This window comes from Lissotriton vulgaris, unplaced genomic scaffold (assembly GCF_964263255.1).
Source record: "Lissotriton vulgaris unplaced genomic scaffold, aLisVul1.2 SCAFFOLD_1172, whole genome shotgun sequence".
Lineage (NCBI taxonomy): Eukaryota > Metazoa > Chordata > Amphibia > Caudata > Salamandridae > Lissotriton > Lissotriton vulgaris.
In genome coordinates, this window is record NW_028251121.1 from 9,072 (window position 1) to 36,719 (window position 27,648).

The 27,648-nt window shown below is 45.8% G+C and overlaps 1 protein-coding gene across 2 annotated transcripts in view; it reads right to left on the reverse strand.

Moving 5' to 3' along the window:
- Positions 1-454: 454 nt before the first annotated feature.
- The window catches only part of LOC147663021 (agrin-like), a 558,200-nt gene continuing 531,006 nt past the window's right edge, over positions 455-27,648 (reverse strand). Inside the window, exons 4-6 of one of the 2 annotated variants that reach the window (XM_086950728.1) lie at positions 21,070-21,294; positions 17,485-17,709; positions 455-1,905 (exon numbers count right to left, since the gene is read on the reverse strand). In XM_086950728.1, coding sequence (XP_086806854.1) covers positions 1,550-1,905; positions 17,485-17,709; positions 21,070-21,294 — 806 coding nt within the window. In that variant the 3' untranslated portion in view covers positions 455-1,549. The remainder of the gene's footprint in view (positions 1,906-17,484; positions 17,710-21,069; positions 21,295-27,648) is intronic. The other variant, XM_086950727.1, reaches the window with a different exon arrangement.

The following is a 27,648-nucleotide window of genomic DNA, read 5'->3' on the forward strand; positions in this document are numbered from 1 at the left end:
AAACAAGGAGCAGGGGAGAGCAACACTGCGTACAACGTCACCGCGCTTGCGGGACGGCTTAAAGGGATGCTTGTCAACATCATGGAGCGCATAGGAGGGGAATCTTAAGGAAAATATGGCGAAAAGTTAATATCCCCATTGACTCGCATTGGATTGAGGGAGAGCTCTAAAACAAAAACCCAGGACCTACAGTGGCACTGGAGCAATGCCTGCAAATAGCCGGTGGTGCACTGTGAGACACCAGAGTAGCAAAACCCAAAAGGCCCCATAGCCGATGAGGGAATATTACTACAGTGCTTTAAATGGGCCGGTACTGTCCAGTACGGCATACCACCACATTTTTATTTTGAGGAGGAGAGTACCGGCACTTTTAAAGAGAAATGTAATACCTTTAATTGGAGAGTACTGGAACTTCTCAAAAACAAGCAGGTACTCTGCTACAGAGTACCTGCACTTTTATTTTTCCATTTCAAGCACTGACTACATATGCACGAGTCACCAGGAAACAAGGGGGAAATGTGGCAAAGCCTGAAGGCTAAACCATAGGTAGAGATATCTTGCAACCTCTGGGGCCCGCCCGCAGTGAAACGGGATATGTATGGCAATCCGCAAGGGGACCCCAGTGGGACAGGGTGGCGGCACAGCAGTAGAAATTTGTTGTAAACATCTAGCGGTACACATCCACATAGGTTTGGATTGACTGTCAAAACTTTGGTGCCGACAGTACAGCAGGAGGTTGTGCAGGCAAGCCTCTATAGGTTTGCAATAGACAATATTTGGAACCTCACGTGGCAACCATGTGGCTCGGGGAGGGGCCTCCAGGAATCATGGGCTCATGTGGAACGGGTAGGGCAAACTGAGGTGCTCAAAGTAGTACAAGGGCAGACGTGGATCTCCAACAGGTCCAATCGGGAAAATCAGGACTGTCAATCTTCCAGGTAGGACACAGCTTTACACACTCATTGGCCCACAGCGCAGGAGGAAATGAAGTCGTAACCAACTGGCCACAGCTGGAAATGGGGTAAAGGGGCTGTAAATTACCTCATGCTCCAAAACTGTTACTTTTTTTCAGACTTTGAAACATAATCAGTTCAAATCACAAACTGGCTAGAACCATGCAAATGGCAGCTGTTCCAAAACTAGGCATGGAAAATGTGGGATGAAGGCTGAAATCTGGCACTACCCCATAGGCACATTGATGACGTCCACCTCTGATGTTTGACGGTAGCAAGGACAGGAGAAGGATAACAAAGGAGGATGCACTAGGTATAATTTGACAGACATTCTATTAATATTCCAACAGAAAAACCCTCTTCCCCCCTCTATACCCTCAAAAAGAGACAATATGATCCCCTATTAAAACACGAAAGCAAAGCAAGCTGGAAGACAAACACTGCGGACAGACACAGAGTGGGATAACAAGGACGGGAGGAATTGGACAACAGGAAAACGGACAATATGTGCACAGCAGATTGGAAAAAGACTTCGTAGCATAACAATGGGGTACATGCTGAACATAATAATGGACATATTATTAGTAACAGATCGGCTAAGCAGAGGACACAAACATTGCAATGTTTCTCCAAAGTGTGCTGTATGGTAACTGTGCTTGTCGCATCCGCGCTGCACAACAGGATAGCCCCATAGGAAGGAAAAACAGCCAGCGGCTACTACTCGGGGCAGCTTGCTGCCGCTTACCACATGGCCCCTCATGCTTAATCGGTATGGCACTCCTCTGGTGGCACTCTGCTTTCTGTCGCTCGCAGTCGTTGCTGTAGGTGCGGCTGTCCCGTCCACACACAGGCCTGTAGGCACCATCGCAGACCACGCGGTCGCAGGAGCAGCGGGCACTGCCCCGGCGGTTAAGGCACACTGCGTTGAATTTACATTCTTCCTTGCACTTATCTAAGAGAGAAAAAAGAAGAAAGTCAGGTGACAGTGAGGAAATCGCAGTGTGCAGGCTTATCAAATACCCAGTCTTCAGTGCGCTACACACACTAGCCATAACTACCAGACCAGTAATACTACCAACGTGAGCAAGGCACAAGAGGTCTGATGTATCAAAGGGTTTTACCCATTCTGTGTCCGAGGTAAATGAGTGAGTACATAAGGACCAAGAAGCAGGCGAGGTCTGTAAACTCTAGTGTTCTTGTTCATATCCCGGTAGGGCAGTCTCAATAATTCAGTAACAGACGGAAAAAATGACAAGCTTTTGGAAGCAGGTAACATAACGGAAAATGCATGGATTTACATCCCAGCATTTTTAAGTAAATGCGTAAATACGTTTAGGCAAATCTATATTTGGGAGCATATGCAATGTCAGTACCAAGGAGATGGAAACTTAGTTAAACAATTACTACTAAGGAGTCGTTCCAGCCGGCTAACTCGGAAAGACTACGACAACTAAGGAATATGCTACTTACCAGTATGCATCTGTTCTTGGCATAGAGGGCTGCAGAGTGGTACATTATGAATAGATCGCCATCTGGTGTTGGGCTCGGATGATTGCACTTTGTTTTTCTCTTGGAGAGTCTTTTGTATCTTGGTGACTCCTCCCTTAGTTGGTAGTGCGCATGGGCATCGGCTCCATCCTTAGATTGTTTTGCCATAGTAGGGTTAGATGGAGTAGTATAGTAGAATACAGATAAGAGTGCCCATGTAAGTGTATCTAAATAAGATAGTGTTGGAACAGACACAGGTTTCCGGGGAGGCTGGGAGGGCATGTACCACTCTGCAGCCCTCTATGCCAAGAACAGATGCATACTGGTAAGTAGCATATTCCGTTCGAGGCATATGGGCTGCAGATGGTACATTATGAATAGACTATACAGCAGTTCTCTCCCTAGCGGTGGTCGCCCGTGTCTGTTGCAACTGTCTGAAACAATGTTTTTAATACTGCTTGTCCCACTCTAGCTTGTTGTGTTGTGTGCACATCTACACAATAGTGTTTTGTGAAAGTGTGCGGTGTAACCCAGGTAGCCGCTTTGCATATGTCATCTAGTGGAATGTTTCCCAGAAATGCCATAGATGCTCCTAGTTTACGTGTAGAGTGAGCTCTAGGAGGAACAGTTAATGTTCTCTTTGCTTTTAAGTAGCATATTTGAATGCATTTTACAATCCATCTGGCAATGCCCGCTTTGGAGATGGGATTGCCTTTATGTGTGGGAGAAAACGCAACAAATAGCTGTTTTGTCTTTCTGAAAGTTTGTGTTCTCTCTATATAGTACAATATGGCCCTCCTAACATCCAGTGTATGTAGGGCTCTTTCCGCTACTGTTTGTGGTTTTGGAAAGAAAACCGGTAATTCCACTGACTGATTGATGTGGAATGCTGAAATAACCTTTGGTAAGAATTTTGGGTTTGTTCTAAGAACCACTTTATTTTGGTGTAGCTGCATAAATGGTTCTTGAATCGTAAAAGCCTGCAGTTCACTTACTCTTCTAAGTGACGTGATAGCTATGAGGAAGGCCACCTTCCATGTGAGGAATTGTATTTCACACCTATGCATAGGTTCAAAGGGTGGCCCCATTAGTCTGGTAAGCACTATGTTGAGATTCCAGACTGGGGAAGGTGGTCTTCTTGGTGGAATGACTCTTTTGAGTCCTTCCATGAAAGCTTTAATTGCTGGTACTTTAAATAATGACAGGTGTTGTCTGTTTTGTAGGTACGCCGCTATGGCTGCTAGATGAACCCTAATAGATGTATATGCTAGATTACATTGTTGTAAGTGTAATAAATAGCAAATGATTTGTTTAGTGGATGCGTCCAGAGGGTTGATGTGCTTACTGTTACAGTGTATAGCAAACCTCTTCCATTTTGCTGCATAGCATGCTCTGGTGGTAGGACGTCTTGCCTGTTTAATGATTTCCATGCATTCTGGTGGTAAATCTAAATACCCAAACTCTATGACCTCAGGAGCCAGATCGCTAGGTTCAGTTGTTTGGGATCTGGGTGCATTATTTCTCCATGGTTCTGTGTAAGATGCATGGGTAATAACCTTAGCTTTTGATGTGGTACTTGTGAGAGTTGTAGCAGCGTGGTGAACCACGGCTGTCTTGCCCACGTGGGTGCCACTAGTATCATTGTCATTGAGTGTTGCTGCAGTTTCCTCACCAGTAATGGAATTAGTGGTAGAGGAGGGAACGCGTAAGCAAATTTGTTGGACCAATTTATCCACAGTGCATTGCCCTGGGACCTTTGGTGTGGGTACCTGGATGCGAATTGTTTGCATTTTGCGTTCTGATGATTTGCAAACAGATCTATCTCTGGTTGCCCCCATTTTTGGAAGAATGGCTGTAGTATTTGGTCGTGCAGTTCCCATTCGTGAACTTGTTCTGACTGTCTGCTTAGGATGTCTGCTATTTGATTTTGAATTCCTGGTAGGTGTTCCGCTAACAGGTAGATTTTTTGAGGAATGGCCCATCTCCATATGTCCTGTGCTAGTTTGGACAGTTGGAGAGAGTGTGTCCTCCCCTGTTTTTGAATATAATACATTGCAGTCATGTTGTCTGTTCTGATCAGGACTGCCTTGTTTGTTATTTGCATTTGGAAAGCTTTTAGTGCTAGAAATATTGCTAACAGTTCTAGGTAGTTGATGTGCAGCTTCTTTTGCTGCGCACTCCACTTCCCCTGTACTGTGTATTTGTCCATATGCGCTCCCCATCCGGAGAGCGATGCGTCCGCTGTTATTATTACTTGTGGAACTGGCTCTAGGAACGACCGTCCTTTGGAAATGTTTTCTGTGTTCCACCACTTCAGAGAGCGATACGTCCGGTCGTTTACCAACACCAGATCTGTAATCTGACCTTGAGCCTGATTCCACTGTGTCGCTAGACACTCTTGTAGTGGGCGCATTTGTAGTCTGGCATGTGGTATTAGCAGTATGCAAGAGGACATCATGCCTAATAGTTGCATAAACACTCGTGCTGGTAGTGAGTGTTGTGGTTGAAATTTTTGTATTAACCCGACCATTGTCTGTACTCTGATTGGGTTGGGGTATGCTATTGCCTTTTCTGTGTCTACTGTAGCCCCCAGGTATTGCTGGATCTGGTTTGGTTGCAGGTATGATTTTTTGTAGTTCACCGTAAACCCTAGGTGGTGCAGCAGTTGAATTGTATTCTGTGTGTTGTGAAGACATTCTTCCTTTGATTTGGCCTTTATTAGCCAATCGTCCAAGTATGGGAAGACATGTATTTGTTGTCTTCTTAGGTGTGCTGCCACCACAGCTAGGCATTTTGTGAAAACTCTCGGTGCTGTTGTGACACCGAACGGAAGGACCTTGAACTGGTAGTGTTGTCCTTCTAACACAAACCTTAGGTATTTTCTGTGGGCTTTGTGAATTGGGATATGAAAGTAAGCGTCTTTTAGATCCAGTGTAGAAAGAAAGTCCCCTTTCTTCAGTAAAGGGAGTACTTGTTGGAGCGTGACCATGTGGAAGTGCTCCGAATTTATGTAAGCATTGAGAGGTCTGAGGTCTAATATTGGTCGTAGGGACCCGTCCTTTTTGGGGATCAGGAAGTATAGAGAGTATACTCCTGTTCCTTGTTGATCCTTTGGGACCTTCTCTATTGCATGCTTTTGTAGAAGTGCTAGCACTTCTTCTCTTAACAATGTCAGATGATCCTGACTCATTGGGCGCTGTTTGGGGGGGATGTTTGGTGGGGTAGCTGTGAGTTCTAGGCAATAACCATGTTGGATAATTTGTCTCACCCACTTGTCTGACGTGATGTCTTCCCAGACAGGTAGGAACTGTGATAGACGTCCCCCGACCGGTGTTATGTGGTCTGGGGGGAGATCTATGAAGTCACTGTTTTGGTGTTGAGGCGTTGCGGTTGTTATTATTTCCGCAGCCTCTACCCTTATTGTTGTTACCTCTGTAATTACCTCTTGAATTACCTCTGGGTGATGTTGGTGTGAAAGATGTGGATTGCTGATTTGTTCCTGTGTTTTTTGAGCCCCCTCTATAGGTGGATCTACGAAAGGAACCTCTGTGCGTTGGCTGTTGCAATGCTCCCATTGACTTAGCCGTTTCTGTATCCTTTTTCATCTTTTCTAATGTCTCGTCTGTACTTGAACCGAACAATGTCTTCTGATCAAATGGTCTGTTCAGTAGGGCTGTTTGAACTTCTTGTTTGAATCCTGAGATTCTGAGCCATGCGTGCCTTCTTAGCATGACACTAGTGTTAATAGACCTTGCTGCAGTGTCTGCTGCGTCTAACGCACACTTAATGGAAGTATTAGTTATTATTTTACCTTCCTGAATTAATTGGTCTGCCTTCTTCTGATGTTCTTTTGGAAGATGTGTGAGAAGTTTTTCTAACTCATCGTAATGTGCCCTGTCGTAACGTGCGAGTAGAGCTTGTGTATTAGCTATACGCCAGCTATTTGCTGCCTGTGATGCTACTCTCTTGCCTGATGCATCTATTAACTTCGACTCTTTATCTGGTGGAGGAGCCTCTCCTGTAGATAATGAGTTTGCTCTCTTACGAGCGTTTGAGACCACCAGCGAGTCAAGAGGTACATGCCCTCTAATAAATATTGGGTCCTTTGGAGCCGCTTTATATTTTTTATCGATTCTTGGGTTTAACACCCTGGCTCTCACTGGGTTTTCGAATATTTCTTCTGTGTGAGTGAGAAGACCCTTTAGCATAGGAAGAGTACCTGATGTTCTCTGTGCACTAGGTAGAGTCTCTAACAAGAAATCCTCTATCTGAGGTTCTGTGTGCATATCTAGTTTGTGATATTTTGCTGCCCTATTAATGAGCTGCACAAAACCTGTGTTATCATCAGGTGGTGAAGGCTTTGAGGGGTATAGCTCTGGGTCGTTGTCCTCATCTGACCCTACATCGTAATTTTCCCATGGATCTTCCTCATCCTGGATAGATTCGTCATCCCCTTGAGGTTCTCCCTCCCCTATATCACTGTCTACATCTGACTGAGGTGTAGCTGGTCTTGGTGTGGAGGGTGTAGGAATATGTGGCCTATTGTGAGGAATAGGAGAAGAGGGTGTGTCTCTAGGACGAGGAGAAGCAGGAGGAGTTATGTTCGTCCCCATTGTTCTCTTTTTTGGAGGAAGAGGTTTATCTTCTGACTGTTCACTCTTTCTCTTCTTCGTGACCACTTTCCCAGTTTGTGGGTCAATAAACAAGATCTTTTGCTTGGGATCTGTTTGTTGCTCTTGAATCGGTACCGAGGGTCCTGGTTCCGAGAGCTGTTTTTGTTTTCGATCCTCAGATCTTTCTGTTTTCGACACCGAATGTCTGCTCGATTCCGACTTTTTGGGTATCGAGTGTCTTTTGGGCGATACATCATATTTCTTTTTCGACATGGAATGTTTCGATACCGAGCTCTCCTTTGTATGCCGCCTCGGTGTCGAAGTCGATGACGCCCTTTTCTCGGATCCGACGTGGTGGGATTCCGAGTGTTTCGGTTTCAGTTTCGGTTTCGTTGCCGGGCCCGAAGGCGGGGCGTCGGAAACTTTTTTCAGCGATTTGACCGGGCCCGAGGGCGGGGTCGTTACCGCACGGGGTCGGTTTTTCGGTAAGGGGACGTCGTCACTCACGGTTTGTTGCTCGAAGAGTTCTTCAACCTCCGACTGGTCCCCTTCCGACCCCGACTGGTCCTCTTCTTCCTCGATTTGTTCGTCTCCGAACAGCTCCGGGATCGCCTCCGCCTGCATTCTGGAAGCCTCGTGTCTTCGAGCTCGACGATTTCTGATCGTTAGCTTGGAGGAGAATGCTGCGCAGGCTTCGCAGTCCCTGGATTCGTGTTCAGGCGATAGACAGAGGTTGCACACCTCGTGTAGGTCCTTGTGTGGGAACTTAGCACCACACGATGGACATTTTTTGAATGGAGTCCTTTCCATGGACTCCGGGCTTGACTGCGCCGAGAAAGGTCTCCTGTTCCTCGACGTAGATCCAAGTTTTTCTCTTCTATTTTGAATTTGTAACGCGTCGGAATGGAAAAGAACGCGTTCGCTAACAATACCGTCGAATTGGAAAGGGAATACGCGCCGAAAAATCACTTTCTTCAGAAGTTGATCTGGAGCGTCTCGATCTTCATCCGAACCCGATGGCGGAAAAAAAACAATCTAAGGATGGAGCCGATGCCCATGCGCACTACCAACTAAGGGAGGAGTCACCAAGATACAAAAGACTCTCCAAGAGAAAAACAAAGTGCAATCATCCGAGCCCAACACCAGATGGCGATCTATTCATAATGTACCATCTGCAGCCCATATGCCTCGAACATATGTGTAGTTGTTCAAGAGCAACCTGAACCAAAACCAGACAGCAAACAAAAACAAGGAGTTAGAAACAGGCATTTCATGATATGCGCAGAAACCATGGAATGCCCGTACTCCACAATTAGCACTGTTCCATTCCCGTCCTCACTTTAGACTACACTGACGGCATTCCTGTTCTAGTGAATCCTACCTCTCCCGCGCCCTAAGAACTTTGCTTCCAACCCCAAACCCTTTTTCTTCTCTCGCCAATTCCCATCAAACTGTCTGACGACGGCTGCTTTCTTGACCAGTTGGCATTGCAACCACAACCTGCCAGGCCCGTTATCATCATCCCTAACTTACAAAAGTGGTTGCATGTTACTACATCACCCACCAACTTATTGCTAACCACGACATAGCCTGCACTACCTCGCTTTTGAATATTTATACAAAGGTCTACCATTACATTGAATACCACTGCATCGACCTTTTTTAAACATTTGATTTTTACCTTAATAATTTATTATGTTTAATAATTAACCTACACCCTTAATGTATGACTTGCATTCATTAACCCAGTTTCCTTTTTGTTGTTGCATTAATTTTAGAAATGGACCCCCTTTTTAAGATAATTTAATTAACTTAGTGGTACTTCCCAGCCCAATTAAATCCGTCGTATTTGAATACATTATTTTAATAATGATCTTGAATAATTGAATGCTCTGTAATGGCAGACAGTTAAGTCGTCACTAAGATGTAAGGGCGGTACATTAAACAACCACCATGATGTTTCCCATGGACCCACTGTAGGCCTGATGGTTTAGGTTTGCTAGTTCACTGACACTAATGTATGTCAGTAGCCCTATCTGCGTAACTCTAATGCAAATCGTGGTACTAAGCTGCTCCCTGGAGCCAGTTCATACTTAAATTCTCCATATAGAAAAATAACATAATGTAATGTCTGATGAAATGAGGCAAGACAACAATAGAAGGATATCACTGTACGGAAAATGTTTCCTCTTTTTCCTTCCAACTGACACAAGAACATTGATGCGAAATTTACAATTTCCTTTTGTGATTAATCTCAATTGCCTCAAGAACTGTATTTTAAACACACACTAACTACCAGACCTCGCACACACACAAACTCGTTCTGGTTAAGATACAAACCTACAAGAAAACACAAAGGCCAGGAATTCAGCAGCTACTATTAGCTGCACAACCATAAATTGTCCGGCATAGCCATTAAGACCACACACACATGACATCAGAGATAACACCATGAATGACATCATTGATGAAATAAGTGGTGACCGCGCACAGCTCACCAGGTGACTTCATAAATGATGGCAGTACTTAAATTAAAACGTTTAAAAGCTGAACGAGTAGAGTAACTATCAGAAGATACACGGTCTGGTTAATCATTTATAGAAGAAAGATTGCTGCAGTTACAATCACAGGTGGTACATCTCCGTATATAGTCCCAGTTGCAATAGCACTAGTAAGTGTCAGGGGACCTCCCAACGGATACGTATAGACAAAGGTGTAAATACCCTGTCAGTAAAGATAGGTAGAAAACAGCAACATTTGTGGCTACCGTGATGCCCCTTGATTAGCTCAATGGCCACTTGGTATGGGACGGTAGGAACGTCTTCCATACATTTATAAATTGATCTATGACATCATGTGTAAAGTCCTGAACAGTACGTGATGGTGTATTAGGATTCTATAGCTTATCAGAACTGGAGAATGCAAGAGTGTTATAGATTGGGGTTTTGAAAGTGCAGCTGCCAAGTAGTCCTACTGCTAACAGATGAAGTGTGCTGTGGGTGTACCCCTGTTAGAATGAAAGTGCCCCCTGTATGGTGAACATGCAGGGTGCATTCCCTGCCCTGAGTGCATGTGAAACTGGTATTTTGATTTATCTTGGCCCTGTATCACACTACTGTACGCACAGAGGCCTACGCTTGTCCTGGCTAATGTGAGGTCCAGAACCTGTCTGATCTGGAGGGGCGCCAAGTGTGCCCTCACAGTGCACCCTGGACTAATGTTCATGCCCTGGGAGCATCACATAGAGCAGTGATGATTTTCTTTGAATCTCGAGTTTGATCAGACCCTTTTCTCTGTGTTAAGGTACGACAGGCCTACTCGCTCCTATCGTGTAAAGTTCTTCAGTTGTGTGAATACCGGAACCTTGCATTGGCATCCGATGAGCGTGCCAAGTGGGTGTACGCGCAGTGAGTGTGTAGCACATGTATGGTGGAAGCACTCTGTGTGCTGTGTGAGTTGGATTACTGGCTGCAGTGGGATCATTTCTGGATGCCCCTGGTTCTAGCATGACAGAAAATTAAGAACGAGGACAGCTTCTTCCATCCAGTGGAAGTGTATTGTCTTAGTTTCTGTAGCTGGAGGTCGAGGCCCAGTTACTGCGAGGAATAAAGAGGCTTAGGGCTACATTTGGAAAATCAATGAAGACTTTGTTAGCAAAGGCAGCTGCTGAGTTTTTTCCTGGGCGCTAACACTTGGTAGTTGGTAGAGGTGAATGTGGGACTAAAGATTATTTTTATTAAAGGCGAGTAAGTTTCTAGACAGGGCGTGTCCTTTTACCTGTACCTGATTACTGTTTCTGGAAGGATGATGGCAGGCAGGTGCAGAGATCTAACTTTAATGTGTCCATGTTTTGGATACTCCTGCTTGAAAACATCCCACTGATACCAGCTGTGAGAGTCATCACTTTGTACAAAGGCTGTGTCTCGGGAGCTGCTTGTTATTGATATTTGAAAGAGAACCAAACCAAAGCAGTTCTGAAACCGTAGACAATGGATCCACACCCCCTGCAGAAAATGCATATAAAAGTGGAATCTAAACCACTCCACTTTGTCCCGGACCCAAGTTCTTCTTGACCAAACAAGCAAGTACTCCACAGAATATCTGAAGAGCAACTAGGGCTGGTGTTTTCCCGACATCTCATCTCCCAGAGGTCAGGGGACATCACCTGTAGTCTGCACTTTCTGCTGGGGAATTGAGGGTGTGTCTGAACTGCCTAGAAGGCTGCCTGTTGAGATAAGGAAGGAGTGTACCTGGCCTTCTAGGAGGACTGTCCAGGAGAAGCCCAGAAATGTAATGGTGTCAGGAGTACTCAGAGGAAGCAGACATTTCTAGTGAGCAAAAACAGGAGTAAATCATGTCACAGAAGAGTTCCCTCAGTTGATCTGTGCAGTGTCCTTGTTAGCTGCATGAAACTGTTCCAGAACCAGTATCCCAATGTCACCCAGCAGTTTTCCATGAGCTTAAGAGACGGTGTTGCTGCTGTCGACACTGTAAGCAAAAGCTGTGTATCCGCTGAAACAGAAAACCCTGATAGGCCCAAAGGCAACAACTGCCAGAAAGACACCATGTGAGGGATTCACCCAGGAGACAGCAGCTGGCACACCATAACACCCATCCACAGCGGGTCTGGATGGCCGCCACCAGGGAGGTCGAGAACTACCATGAAGATGTGGCACACTGATCACCGTCACAAACTTCTTCCTGAGCGAGGCGGGCGGCAAGGCCTCCCACAGGAGAGGAGGCCCTGCCTTGAGGGTAGGAGCACGGACTGCATCTACTGCACAGCCCAACCCCCTACAATAACCAGCACATCAGGTAAAATGCGGGTCTTAGCCTGCAATGAGGAGAGGAGACCAAGAACGTGTGCAGACAAGTCGATTGGGCATGCTAAGACATTTGTCAGAAGGGGTTAAAGAGAAATTGAATTGAGTTGCATATTATCTCATGATTATTTGAGGTATCTGCTCCAGTATGTAATCCTGCCTAAGCCCGTAGTATGTAGGTGACTGTAGATGCTGCATCTCCACCCGAATAGAATATGAGATAATGAGAAGATACTGGAAAGAAGACGCTGTGTAATGCTTCTCAGTTTTACTACTTAATTTGGAACCCTGTATTTAATTTCCACTGCATTGTGAAGTATTTAGTTCTGCTGTGTGATTAAAGTGCTTCTTTTTACATAAATGCAAAGCACTGGACTGGACATTACAGTGTTGCGTATGTTGGTTGACTGTTGAGTTCTGAGCTCTTGCCCCCAACACAACCCTCTGGAGAATCACGTAACTGCTTTACTTTCTACTTCAAGAGTCAAGTTTGGAAAGGAGTGTACTTTGCTCAGTTTGCAGAGCCATAGTTAGATGAACTCCTCGACACTAGTGATAATTGACCATGTTGAGGCCCAGTAGCTCCTGCTGTACATGAAATGGGTCCGACAGCCCCTTACAACCCTAAACTTTCATTGAGGTGTCCAACAGCCAGAGGCTTGAGACTTTGTTAATCACATCTTAACAATGGCCAGTGGAGTAGTCTTCACGCACACAAGGCTATTGGCTATTTCGGTGTTTCCTTCCATCGTAAATTGAGGGCTTGCATTCAACTGTTGGAGGGACTAATTAAGAACTGGATAACTTTATGTCTGCTCCAGCCGGCTTCCTTCTCTTTGTCTCGCTCTAATGTGCTAACACTGCATGCATTAGCCAATTCAACCCAGACTTGTAATCTTTGCCAGTGGGTGCTAAGTTTTGATTTTAAGCCAGAACATCCCTTCAACTGTCTTTTGTTGGGACTAGTTATTTTTTTTATTTTTTAAACATATGAATTTGAAATCTGCATAGATAATCTCTTTTTGGCAAAAAATGTTATTAGTGAACATCTGGTTGTGTTATAATAAAGCTGAACCTTTGCCCTAAGTACCTATTGGCCGCACCCTACACCATGCCCTCAGGGCACTTGTTGCATTGGGCAGGAAAGAAGATTTAGTACTGGTCAAGTCAATGGGTCTCAGTGCTTTTTTTTGGGCTGCTGGGAATGTAAGTGCATCCATTGCGGCCATCATTGAATGAATTTGTTAAAATATTACAATGTATTCAAAGATGGCTGCTATAGAAAGTGTGCACCAGTTGCAGCCATCGTTAAATGCATTTGTAATGTTTTCACAATCCCATTTAAAGACAGCAGCTGTGGAATTGCATGCATCTGTAGTGGCCAACTTTAAATGCATTTTTACTGTTTTCACAAACCTATTCAAAGATGGACGCGGTCAATGCGCATGTTGCTGCAATGGCTATCTTTGTATGAGTTTGTTAAAATTAGACCAACCCATTTCTATGTGCCACCCATGCATGGGTAGAAAAAGCATTTTATAGAGGTCTGTCATTTGTGCAGCCAGTGCTAATAAGTCAGAAAAACTTAATGTAGTGACAGGGGGCGGAGGAAGCATATGCCAAGAGGAGAGGTGTGGGGGACCAACAGAGTATTCGGGGTGGGAAATATTTTTTCTTTAAAAAGATTCACATGGGGAGGGGCAGGGGAAGCAACAGACAAGCTGAAGGAGAGGGGGCATAAAAGCAAATAACAAAGACAGAAGGGGAAGGAGAAATCTGCACACGGGAGAGAAAGTAAGAAAACTCATGAACTCTCATGGAGTGAAAAGTACACTCTTGAATGCCAGCAATGTCAGCATTGGGAGGATACAAGTCAGGCAAACAGAGCAATAAGACCAAATAACCCTTGGAAGGACAAATAGAAGAATAAGACGGAAAGTCATTGAATCAAGAGAAAACAACTGAGAAAAACAACAAAGCAATGTAATCATGAGCATGGGGGTTGACCGAAAGTCCACTAAACGTATACTAGTTTCAAAGGTCTGGCCAAGAGACAGTTAAAATTGTCTGTGGACAAGACCTAAAAACGCAGGGGAGGGACACAAACCAGCCAACCCAATAAAGGCGCACAACTAACTGACCGAAGGACATGGTCTTTAGCCTGCACACAACCACCAATGCCTCCAGGCCATTTGGATGCCAAGGGCGTTTCCCTTCATTTAAGACGATACCAAACTATTCATGACCTTGAGACATGCAGGACAAATATCTGAAGTGGGGTTCACGAACCCTTCTGTGCCCTCAACTGATTGCAATGTTTTAAGTACTTCTCAAAATGGCCGCCTATTGTCGGCAGCCTTCGCCCTGCACCCAGCACTCCTGCTCGCAGCGTCAACTGTACGACGCCCTGTGCAGGGGTCTGTGCCGGCCAGGCTTCCACTCCTCAATGACAAACTGGGCCCCATGAGGATAGTTTCCATAGTGTGAGTGAGTATATTTTAGTGCCGATTTTGCAGAGCATTATGCACGCTGTAGCGGGGAATAACATAATATTTCATTGAATTTCCCCTTCTTTGAGTTTAAAAAAAGTTTGCTCCAACTCAAGGCGTTTTTGATGAGCAGCCCATGAGGCATATGAGACGCACATGACATGTTCTGTTCATGTTAGAAGCTTCCAGCGTTACTCATTCGCATCTGTGATGCACCCACCTTCTACAAGCCATCCCAACCTCCCCCCATCAAACTGCACGACCACACCGCAGTGCTGCAGAAATGTATATGAAGGATCCATGCAGCCAGCTTTTGTACTTGACACTCATCTCTCAAACATTCCCACCGATATCAAAACCAGTGATGCGCTTACCTGTTTATGGGATGAGTTTGTGAAGGAGCGTTGGTTTGTGCGGGGAGCGTTTGGTCGTGGTGTGGGTGCATATTCGTACATGTGGGGGTGGTATTGTCTGTAGGTGTTATGTACAAGCCAGTAGGAGGGACACCTTCACACTGGCGGGAGCACAATGCCAGTAACAACATCAATGGTTATCAACAAATTTAAATCAAGTTGTAATCCGATAAATCTTCTTCGATTCAACTCATATTCATATTTCCAAGGAATGTTTATTCTCGGTTATTCATTCATAAACGCTAAGATATCCAATCAGTAATCATTATCCATGATATGATCAACAACCCAATGCATACGGGTCAGTAAAACGCGACCCTTCGTCAGGGGTCATAATTCGAGGTTCAGAGTGCCGTCGGCCGTGAAAACGAACTGCAATGAAAGTCTGTAGGTGTCCACCAGTGAATATGCAATCCTGACATAAGCACTTGAGAAAAAAAGTGCAATAAGACGCATAAATTGCATATTACTGTGGCTGCCTGTGAAGTTTCACAGACCTGGATCAGGGGAATTTACGGCTAATTATAGGGTCTAGTTAAAGCATAAACCAAGTTCTTGCAGTTTCCATAGAGCTGAATGCATCACTGATGAAACTGCTTTCAGGGCATCAAACCTGATAACAGGGCAGTGAGGGGGAGGGGCACAGCAGAGGAGGGGAGAAATTCTGCAAATTAAAATGAAGAAACTTCAACTCAGTACGATTACAGTGTTCGCTGTCGGGTAAACTACATCCTCTGAATCTTCCCTTGATAACTATGGCACCAAACCACCCTGGTCTGGGAAACTGGCCGTCCAGCACGGAGGATGTTCCAGGAAATGGCTATCTGAACTCCTTCCATTCACAGGATCTCAGCCATTCCGATCACAACGCCACCATTTGCAGGACCTCAGCTGTGGCTATCCCATCACCGAGCATCGAAAAGAAATTCAGGCCCTAGTATCCCAATCATCACCATTACAGGGCTTTGTGGTTCTTCCTATCCAAACACCCTACTTTCACAGGATCCCAAGCCTTTATAGACCAATTATACCATTTACAGGACCTTATGCCTTTTTGTCACAACACCCTCCATTGTTAAGGCCTGCAGTCCTTCCAATTATGTTGGTCATAAATTGTAAGAAGTAGTAGGCAGTGTGAGGATATTGGCTTTGGATAGTGAGATGTTATAAGCCGGTTGGGTTTATCTCGATTTCTGTCCTGATGCTCACACGCTAACTGTCCTATTTGGTTTTAATCATTGTCCACCAGAACTGCATGTGTGAATTAACTGGAATTACTGTACACTGCCATGGATACCTGGCATCAACCTGGTGGCTGAGCTGGACTCAGGGAGGTGGGTGTTCTGAATTCTATTTAGACAGGTACTGTTGTATAGTGGTACAGGGTGATCGAATGAGAGAATGTTGTGGTAGATATATGTATGTCAACCCAAGGAGTATATCTTAACTGTGCTGGATCGGCCTACGGTTCAATGGAAAGTGTTGACACTCAACTATACGGTATAGCTGTGTTGTGTTGTGTTGTGTTGTTTGCCCGCACCAAGTGCAGCGGAATGTGTTCTGTGGATGGCTGTGACCGCTTTGAGTTCTGTTGGGACAAAAGAACAGCATTTTAGGCACAAATAACCTGTGCTGGGTGTGGGAGACAATATCTTCTAAGTGTTCTAGTGGGTCAACCCGTTGAACAAAAACTCAATAATTGATATTCTCAATACAGGCATACAGCATGGACTGCAGCCATTATCGAAAGAATGTGACTGGCAGGCTGTTCCGATGGATACAACTCTCTCTGGCTGGTGACTTGGAAACGTTCAATTCTTTAGAAGTTTGACAATGTACCAGCACATTGCTGTTCCTTTTCACCTCCATCAAGAGAGAAACTAAGAAGGAGAATGCCAGCCTGACAAAACCAAGCTGGTGGAACCTTATTTGGGTGACTTTCCAACATATTTTTCCTTGAAAGTTTTGAAGAAAAAACACAGGAAATGGGGGACACGATTGGAGTATAAGAGGAGAAGGAATGAAGAGAGGAGGCGAGAAAAAGAAGATGGCAATGGGGATTGCCCACATGAAAGGAAAACTACTTATACAGGAGTCAGGAAAATAGAGGAAAATAGAGATTGAATGGATTTCTTTTTATACGAAGACCATTCACCAGAATGGAGCTGATATCCAGGGAATGCCATTAATTTTGAAAACTAGTTAGTAGAAAAGGTTTCTTCGTAACAGATCTCCTTACACTTCTCCAGAAATACATATTACCCTGTAATTCCGCTGCTTTATCATTTATCACTTATCCGCCTGTTGTAGCAGAAACTTAAAGACTTCTCTTGCGTTTTGCCTCTGCTCAAAACCTGTAGTGTTTTTCATCAGATACACAGAGCTCAGTGCTGGAGCTCTCAAGCCTCAGTATAGAAATGAAATGGTATCACCAAACACCACATATATTTGCCACTTGGCAATGACTTTTTGTTGCAACCACTGGATCAAAGGGCTATGGAATGCTGTGCCACCAGTTGTCAACTATGCTAAGAGTATGTCTGTTAAGTTTTTTTCATCCTCTATCACTTGTGCCTCCAATGACCAACCTGACACTTTGTGTAAGAAACACTTATAGAGAGATAAACTGAGTAGGGCTGTTTCAGGTGCTTTGCATGAATGCCACCCACTACAATTCTAGGTGGTCGTAGCCAGCATTCACCTACCTTGAACCTGGCATTGTCCTGAATGCACTTTCTGGATCTCAATGCCCTGGATTGCCCCAGACCGTGACATCTTGCAGTCATTGTCGTAAGTGTGTCCGTTGTCCCCGCACACTGGGTCCTTCCGCTGTGGGCAGTTCTCTGGCCGGGAGAGCATGTCGGCCCTGCGTGTCCGAGGGTTCACCCGGCACACTCTGTTCAGGTCGTTGAGTGCACTTTTACATGGATCTGTGAAAAGAAATAGGAAATTTGTGTGTTTAGGGAAGTGAAGATATCCCGGCCAATCGTGGTTTATTTGACTGTGTGTATTACAACCAAGGCTGTCACTAACGCCTGTCCTTGTGCAGGTGCAAGCTTATATAAAGCAATACCCCAGGCTCTTACACTTTTAATGCCCCGTTAACAAATAGAGTCAGTACCCTTGTACCACTACACGCACGGCTTCATACAGAAGAACTCACCACGCTTGATCCAGAGCTACAGTCTCATACACACAGACGCTTCCAAACTCTTTACACAAGTCGAACCCCTCGCACAAGGACACTCTTTAGAGCAGTCTGCATATGAACAGCCCCACAAACTAGTCGCTAGCCTTTGCCCTCAATACACGGACTCTTACGTACCAGACCTTCTAGAACTGTAACTCACGTACAAGGACTTACAGGCCTCGACTTCTTTACACATCCGGAGCCAGACACAAAGACATTCAACATCCCTCACCGCTCTGAGGACATCCGATTCCACACCATAAAACCGATCCCTGCTGCATTTCGCCTTGCATGGAATATCCACTCGCATCATCTTCTCTAGAACATCATTTCTCCAACTCACCACCACGATCGCTACGCGTGTACACAAACGCGCTTGTTACAGCAAAACAGCTCTTCCAAATCTTACTAAAACTAAGAAGCCATAACATAAGACCTCCACGTGAAAGTGAATACCTCTAGGTTCTTCTCTGAAGACATGCCTACAAGTGGGAACTTTTTAGGGGCATCACCGGGAGACTCTGGTATGAGCTGGTCAGATTTGGGGACAACCAAGCTGACAACTTGCAACAGAGACAAGGAGAAGTGGAGCATTCCTCCCTATACGTCCCACGGTCCAGACTTCATTACATCACATCACCATTGAGCCTTACTGAACACGTTCTAAATACCTCCACTGTCCTTTTACTAAAACACAAGCCTCCATACTTTACGAGCAGTAAAGCACATTTCACCTCGCCATGCTTTACATGGACACTGTTGAGCATTGTGAGCCTCCTACTTGCTGCACATTAAAAATAGATTTTCTCTTTTTGTTTTTCTGCATCTAAAAGCCATGGACAATTATCGTCAGCGGTCAGAGACAAATCTGAACAGAATTGTGTACATATTAGGTGGAGGGCGCTGGGCGGCTAGCAAGAGGCTCCCCTTCGATTCCCATTTACAATTTATTCAAGTAATGTAATGAGAAAACTCCAGGGACTTCACATCAAAGCTTGCCATGCCTGGTGGTAATTTAGCACAAATTATTTCCATTGGAATTCAGGACAGTATGTCAATACATCCATGGATGGTTTCTCGCCTCCTCTGCTTCAGCTGTACAACACCGCCATCAACCTCCCAGCCATAGAAACAGAAGACAAGTATGGTTTGAAGAGGGATTCATTGCACAATTACATTAATGCCACTCTGAGACCATGCCTTGTCCGATTATGGGCCTGCAGATGCTGACGACGTTTAAGACCATGAGCCTCCATCAAGGTCCTTCACCGGCTGTGTTCGGATCACATCTCGTCTCATTAGGAGCTTGCACTCCTGTGGTGTGACTACACTTTGGTAAACCAGGGGTCCACACTCTATAAACCAACAGCAGACTTTGTGTGGCCAGGTACCTGCGCTCAGTGGGTTATGAACGGATTACCAGACCAGGAGTCAGTACAAGTTGAGTTCTCGCCAGAACTCAAAGGATCAGAAGTCTGCTATAAAAGGTCTTTGAAGAGGCCCTGTGCAGCCGGGAGTCTGTGCTTCTAAGGCTCTGGCCAGGATTTGTAGGATTAGACCCTACACTGCATAGACGCCTGTGCAACATTGACCTCAGCCAGACCTCATGTAACGGGGAAAGTACACGCCATGAGGTCTGACTGGATCTGGTCTAATGAGCTCCAGACAGATCTTGTTTAATGAGGATTGCCTGCTCCATAGGCGCTGGCCAAGCCTTGTGCAATGGGAAGCGTTCCCCAATAGGGATCTCTCTGGGGCAGGGGTGAGCCCTCGATCAATCTACAAATCGCGGATTAAAACAGGTCAGAACATTTTTTAAAACCGGGAGGGGAGACTGGCAGACAACAGCTCTTTGATAAAAAATGTCTCTAGTGAAACTCCCTTGGGGAATTCCTGGAGAGATGGCTCTAACTGTCCATGGCCAGTCTTGTCCTCCCATGCAGACCTGCCCTACGGTACAGTATGAGAGTCTTCCAAAATGTATCTTTAGAGTGCGGGGCTAGCAATGGCTCCGACACCTCCCGAGACAAGTACATCCAAGCCGATGTCACTCTCGTGAACTCTCCTGATCAAGGACCGGTTTAATCCATTACTCACCTTGAGACAAAAGATAGACAAAGGTCCAAATCTTGCCTAATGTCCTCTTGAACATGTCTGTAAATTACTTTAGGGACAGGATGTCAGCCACAACTATGACAAATTAGGCATTCCAGTGACCACCAGAGGGAGGGAAGGGATGGCTCGCAACACCTCAGGCCTCACAAGAGTTTCAAAAGTCACTTTCTGTCCCATCATCTTTTCACGTTCTCCTACTTGTGCAAGCAGAATCATATCAGCTGACGTTCACGCGGATACCATGTTCATCACATTTTCCTACAGATGCTAATCAGAGAAGGCTTTGTCAGGGAATGCATGCACAAAGCCAGATAACCCCCTACTGACAGAGCGTGCATTGCCTCCCACTGCTGACTCGATTCTCTGTGCATTCCACAGAAGTCTTCGAACACAGTATATTCCACTTCTAACACCACATTGGAGAAGCCCAAGACCTGCAATGTTTCCTTCTCGACCAAAGAGAACACAGAACTCTAACCAATCGTCTTTCGAGATTCTCTTCTACTTCGGCCAATCCCAAGATGGGCTAATGATGGGCTAAGCCATGACGCCAGCATCCCCACCCTTAAGCACAGTCTGTGGCCGACAGGCAACACAGTGCTGCACATGAGTGCCACATCCTAGTGTTAAATAAATAAATATATATATATATATATATATAATTACTTTTTCTACCTCCATCTCCTCATCAGAAGTACGTTCATAGCATTCTTAATGCCCCATCTGCCATCTGCGTGGCATGTATATACTTACTATTCGTATCTCTACTATTCTTATCTCTACACCCTCATGGTAAGTACATAGACCATATCCTTAGCTCCACATCCTCATGGTAAGCATATATTTACTATTCGTATACCCACATCTACTTACACTATATTTACCTTGTGATGCAGAGGTTAGGTCAATGTCACGGATGCAATAGTTATGGCATGGGCTATAAAGCATGCAATATAGAGGGAGAGTACCCTTAACTGTCACTCACCGCAGGGCCCATCAAACTTCTTGTAGATGTTTTCTTGCTTATCGCAGGCGTGCTTGTTGAGGTGGCATTCGTCGCGGTAGTCCTTGCCGTCGCTGCCGCAGACCACGTTCTCTGGCACACCGGTGCACGAAGCTGGGCAGATGCACTTGGCCGACTGCCCATCGGAGGAGCGGGCGCAGGTGCTGCCGAAGCTGCAGGTCACCTCAGCACAGGGGTCCTTGGAGCCTGTAGGAAAGGATAAAAAATGAGAGAGGATTCATGGCAGACACTGCCTGGGGTTTAGCAAAGGCTCTCACAACTTAGCAAGTGACAAATCCCGGATTTGTTATAAAGGTGAGAGCACAGCCAGCGGCTAGAGCTAATCTGTCTCGGTGCATGAGGGCAGGCTCTACCCTGAAGTACACTGGTAAACACTTACAAGGCTAGTTAGCTGAACAATATTCTCAACACAATGACACTCACCGTAGTGGAAGGATTGTGGAAGAGATGCAGAGTTAATGGAGCATTTGGAAAGGCCGCACATTATGGGCTGTAAATTTCACAATTGGACATGAGATTTTTCTGGTTCAAATATCTAGAGCTGGTGAAGGATGGAAGGGAAAACCGTGTGGGCGGGTGGCAAATACAGGAATGAGCATAGCATGTTTGCCCCAGAGCTTGTGTAGCAGCATTGGGGGAGTTGCTTGGGTGATACACCCATTGCTCAATTTGTAATAAATTAACTGATCGCTGATGAATCCTCTACACTTCCTGTGGCCTTGTCTCACTTTTGCAGGTTATGTTTCCTCCCTGCTTTCTACCTTTTTTTTTTTATCTTCCTCTCTCTCCATTCTACATTTACTATATTTGACTTGCTCTGAAGGAATGCTGAATGAGGAAAAATCAGTCATCAACTCCAAAATGTAGTGCCAGTGCCCAGCACCTTAAATGTCAGTCATCCTACGGAAGCGGCAGGGAGTAGTTTGCAAGTCTTGGTACCCAAAGCACGTGGTGCAGTAGGTTTGAAGGAGGTGGGTAGGCAGAACTCTGTGGATTGCAGTAACATTAGTAATGAAATAGCAGAGGGTCAGGTTGGTCTCATTAGTGGAACTGCAGAAGTTGCTGCATGCAGAGGGCTGCTGCAGGCCTGAAAGGGTGTCTTTTAATGGCTGAAGGATGTATGTGCCTCATTCTCAGAGCCAGAATGTTGGGCTGGGCCCGGGTCAACAGTCCAAGTCACAGTTACGCCTTTGTTTGGGTCCTTGAAATAAAAGGGCGCGGGGTGCTCCTGACTAGGTAGGACTGAGGGTCATGGGCAGAGCTCCGGGAGTAACAGTGCATCCCACTGCGGACTCCAGAGAGGGGTGCAGCGTCGAGCTGTGTGAGGGTCCAGTCAGGGCACAAGTCCTAAAAAAAGAAGTGGGGGGACGCTGTCACCGGAAGTGACGTCACGACCGAAAGTGACGTCACAAAAGGTGGCTTGCTACTCGTCACAGAGAGGCCAAGGAGTGAAGTCCAGCTGTTTGGCAGGGGGGACCCCGTCCCCCCGGTAAAATAAGTGGGGAGATGCCGTCCAGCCGCGTGGTACCCCGACTCGAGCCCTGGCCCCAGTCTTGCCAGAGCAAGGGGTGGTGGGAGGCAGTTAAGTTATGAGATGCAATGGGTCCAGCCCAGAGGGCTGATCTCCTACCTGTGGACGGCATATCTTGACCAGAAGAGAGGCCATCACCCCCACCCTACTTCCCAAGCCCCATCGACAAGACAGCACGCCCGCGCCTTGAACCCGTATACTTGCCAGGAGCAGGCACAATTTATTAAAACAACTCTATCTCCTGAACCCGCACACCAGAGAGGAGGATCCACCCTTTCACCCCCACAGGGACAAGGCAGGCCCATCTCCTGGACCCCTATACCAGACTAGAGGCCCACTCTACCCCGGGGACAAAGCAGACCATCTTCTGTACCGGTATATACCATAAAAGAGGGCCTGCACCTGCCCCAGCACCCAATCGCCACAAGGAAAGTCTGTCTGCCCAGCCAAGAGGGCCACTCCTGTCCAACGACCCCTACTCCTGATAGAAGGGCCCGTTGGGAGGATAATCCAGTCGGTTTCTTTACCATCACCCCTGGGCCGCACATTACAATCCTTTGGTGGACCAGCACACACGGAGCGAGCAACCCACGGACGGCACCCAGGGACGAGGGTCCGCTCCCGAGGCAGGGAAGGGCGGCTCTGGAAGCAGGGGAGGGTGGCCCAGGAGGCAGGGAAGGGCGGCTCTGGAGGCAGGGAAGGGCAGCTCTGGAGGCAGCGTAGGGCGGCTCTGGAGGCAGGGAAGGGTGGCCCAGGAGGCAGGGAAGGGTGCCCTGAAGGCAGGGAAGGGTGGCCCAGGAGGCAGGGAAGGGTGGCCCAGGAGGCAGGGAAGGGTGGCCCTGAAGGCAGGGAAGGGTGGCTCTGCAGGGAAGGGTGGCTCTGAGGGAAGGGGGCCTCTGGAGGCAGGGAAGGGTGGCCCTGAAGGCAGGGAAGGGTGGCCCTGAAGGCAGGGAAGGGTGGCCCTGAAGGCAGGGAAGGGTGGCTCTGCAGGGAAGGGTGGCCCTGGAGGCAGGGAAGGGTGGCCCTGGAGGCAGGCAGGGAGCCCGCGTGCGTCGTCAGTCTGCTGCTGCAGTGGGCATGTTCGGCCCCATCCCCTGGGTGCAAACACTGCCGCCTCAAGCAGCGCGCGCTTCCGAGGAGCCCGGGCTGACAGAGCCCAAGCTGCGCACTAGAAAAAGGTCAAGTTAATTTACTGGGAGAGGCAGGGAGTCGAGCCTCATCATCCCAGCGCCCCGCGCGCAGCTGCTGCATGCCAGGCCGGGAAAGGGCTTCATTAGCCTCACTCATCCGGCGCTGAGACAGCAAGACACGGGGGCCCACGCCCCCCTCCCTCATCGGTATCGGCGAAGCTCGGCCCACCCTGCCTACCACCTGCCATGCAAACGACAAGCACCAGTATGGCTAGCCAGTACCGAACGACAACCCTCCTGCTTCTGGGCGCTATAGAAATACAGACGTTATTTCTCTCGGTGCCAATGGAACTAACACGGCATACTTCTGGCTAGCAAAGAAGAAAGCTAATGGCCTCGTCTAACTATCGACAGAAACCACTTGCTGATGGGTGATGTAAGAAATGGAACCTCCGGGTCTGGGGCGCCTTCGTAAGGTAGACCGACTTCTGTGAGCTATTCAAAGATGGTGTCACGTGTTTATGGGTGGTACAGGAATACCGGACCGCCAGGTCTGGGCACTGCTAGCCTGCAAGATAAAATCACCAGTGTCTGGGTGCTTTAAAGATGGTATAATCTGCTCCTTGGAGCTTTTGCAAAATAAAGCTACAAGTTGCTAGGCGCTATAGAAATATCTTGGGCTGAACCCTATGGAAAGACAAACCCTCCTGCCTCAGGTCACTCTCGAAAGACAGAACCACCAGTTTCTGGGTACCATCAAAGCGAAAATACCAAGTGCCCCCCCGCCCCCCTCCCATACCCAAGTTTGAACCCATCCACATCAGGGTTTTATTGGAAGACAGGAGCATAAATAACTTCCAGCTGCTTTTCAAATACAGAACGGTCTTATTCTGGGCGCAATCCAGGCAGCTTGAGGGTTAAATTCAGCTGTTCTTTTTAAACACGTTCTGGCAGGCACCCAGCTCAGTATTTATAATACCTACACGAACAACTCCTGCTCGCATACAATGTACTTAAAACCAACATAATTCCACAGCATTTTAGACGTATTTATTTGTGAAGGCTGGGAATGGATTAGTAATTTTGAAGAAAAAAACACATTTACATAAACGCAGCATTTACATTCTTAAGTTTATGCCTTGCAAGGCAAAGATGGCCATTTGTGCCAAACGGAGAAGTTGATTTAACTAGAGTAGTGGCCATGGCTTCTGGGCTTATTATTCTATGTTCCTAATTTTAATTTCGAGCCGTGCACGACGAGTGCGAGTTGTGCAGCACGTTCTAAACATGGGTGTCCAAAGTAGGCCCAAGAGGCAAAACCGCGCCAGATTTTAAGGCAACAAAGGTAAAATGATTTTATATGCAATTGATCAGAATCGAACTCTTTTACCTGGTTAGCAGTTAAACTAACAAACTTCCATGAATCCGGCTTATGGACAAATGCTGGACGCCACTGCGGCACATATTTGACCCACTGTTAAAAGCAGTTTTTGATCTTTATTTGGGGTAGGAGGGCTTTTTAATGTATTGGTTGGTTGAAATGTGAAAAGCCTTCTGTGTTCCGTATGCTGCAATCATGTGCGGCAAACCCAGCCTTAGACTAAATTGCCTTTTATGCGATAGCTCCTGAGGGCCACGGCCCTAGAGCTTGATGACAGGAACCGATAAAGGAGAAAATGTAATACACACCATTAAAAAACACACACAGATATGGTCTCTGAGTATTACAGGAAGAAAATACATTCTGTCTTTCCCCTGCAAATTTCCAGTAGATTTCCGGTTTTAAGGCTGCCTGACGGCAGAGCAGTAAGGGTCACTGTCAGCATTCCTGCCAGCTTGGCTCAATCTCCTGGCCTTTCGAAGCCCTTGCATGTAAAAGAGCACACGAGCAGAGCTGGCAATGTGCGGATAATTTAATAAGTAGGTCATTTCGAGTTATAGCTCCTTTTTATGGATGTTGCCACAGACAATTTTAGCGATCTGGCTAAGAAGGGCTCATTTTATCCCACAACGCAAAAATAAATACATAAAGATAGAGAAAGAGGTATTTTGGACAGCCTTGCTGAGCCAATGGCTACGGTGGTTCAGCTGTGTTTAATCTATGGCTGATTGGGTTGACCATGAGCATTGTTTCAGCCCACAACAGTTCACAGTGTGAACACACACGTAGGTAGACACTAAATGAGTTTCTTTGTATATATACATATAAATGTGTGTGTGTGTGTGTGTATATATATATATATATATATATATATATATATATATTTTTTTTTTTTTTTTTTTTCACTGAAAAAACCATAGGTTTAACACTCGTTATAGTTCGGAATTAGCATTTAAAAAACCTTTGAAATTCACTGAAAAAACCATAGGTTTCACACCTGTTCTAGTTAGCTGAACATTTTACTCCTACAAAAGCATTGACATTCCCACATTATAGTTAGTTGGACTCACTATAACTCGCGCGCCCGCAATCCACTGCTGATGATGTCACATTTTACATCATTCATGACATGGTCAGTGACATCACTGATGACATCACTAATGACATCACTGATGAAGACATCATCCATGTGATAATACAATGCACCTCCTCACACTCTAATCTAACCTTTGATACACCCACTGTTAAATACAAACTACCATTCCTGAAATTATTGACACACCAATACCAGTAACTACATACGCACTCTGTTTTATACGAAAACTCAAACTTATGAAACACTTTGCATTAAAAGCAGACAAAAATCAAAATCATGTGTCTGATAATAGTGTGCAAGCAAGTGGGGAAACTCCATTCTTACAGGCTGCAGATGTTGGGGGGGTACTAACTATGCACGATCTTCTAGAGGAAGAGGAGTCTAACAGCCAAATTCTTGACCCTATTGATATATCTACCCAAGACAGACTGCGAAAAATTGACTTTGTTCAACAGGGGGCGGGTTTGAGTCCTTTTAGAAATAAATCTAAATTTGTACCCCTAATGCCAAAAGACTCCATTGACACCTATCATGATATGGTCATAAGAGATCTTAAACAGCTAAATATTAGCACTAAAAACAACAAATATCATCGAGGTGCTATGTTCAGGAGAATTGCATATAACAAATTGGTTAAAAAACTTGGTGACAATTGTAACATCGTGATAAAAAAGTCCGATAAAGGAGGCAACCTTGTGTTATGGCCTAAAAAACTGTACATAGAGGAAGCTGAAAAACAACTGGGCAACACACTATGTTACCAAAAAACCACCTCCAAAGAATATGACAATGCTAGACTATTGGTACAAAAAATGATAGCTCAATGGAGAAGGGAAGGTTTGCTTTCCAATGAGGAGAGTACATTTCTGTATAAAGAACATCCGGTCTTGCCTGTTTTGTATCTTATTCCTAAGATACATAAACAGGTAATACCTGTACCAGGCAGACCTATCATTTCCGCCATTAATAGTGCTAGCGAGAATATTGGTCAATACATCGACCATTTCTTACAGGATTTGGTGAAATTGCTCCCAAGTTATGTAAAAGATACTGGTGATTTCCTTACAAAAATCAAACATGTGAATTGGTCTGAGGATCTATGTCTAATGACCTTAGACATAGAATCCTTATACACCAGTATTAATCACACGCAAGGACTAGCTGCAGTAAAACATTTCTTAGCCACTAGACCCATTGAAATGTATGCGCACAACAAGGTGATTGTAGAGCTCATTGATTGGTGCCTACATAACAATTTTTTCCTGTTTAATAACATCTTATATAAACAGAGCAGGGGAGTTGCTATGGGGGCCTGCTTTTCCCCCAGCTATGCGTGTTTACACGTAGGCTGGTGGGAGGAGCAGGTCCTTAAGCATGAATATAAGCAGGTGGTAGACCAACA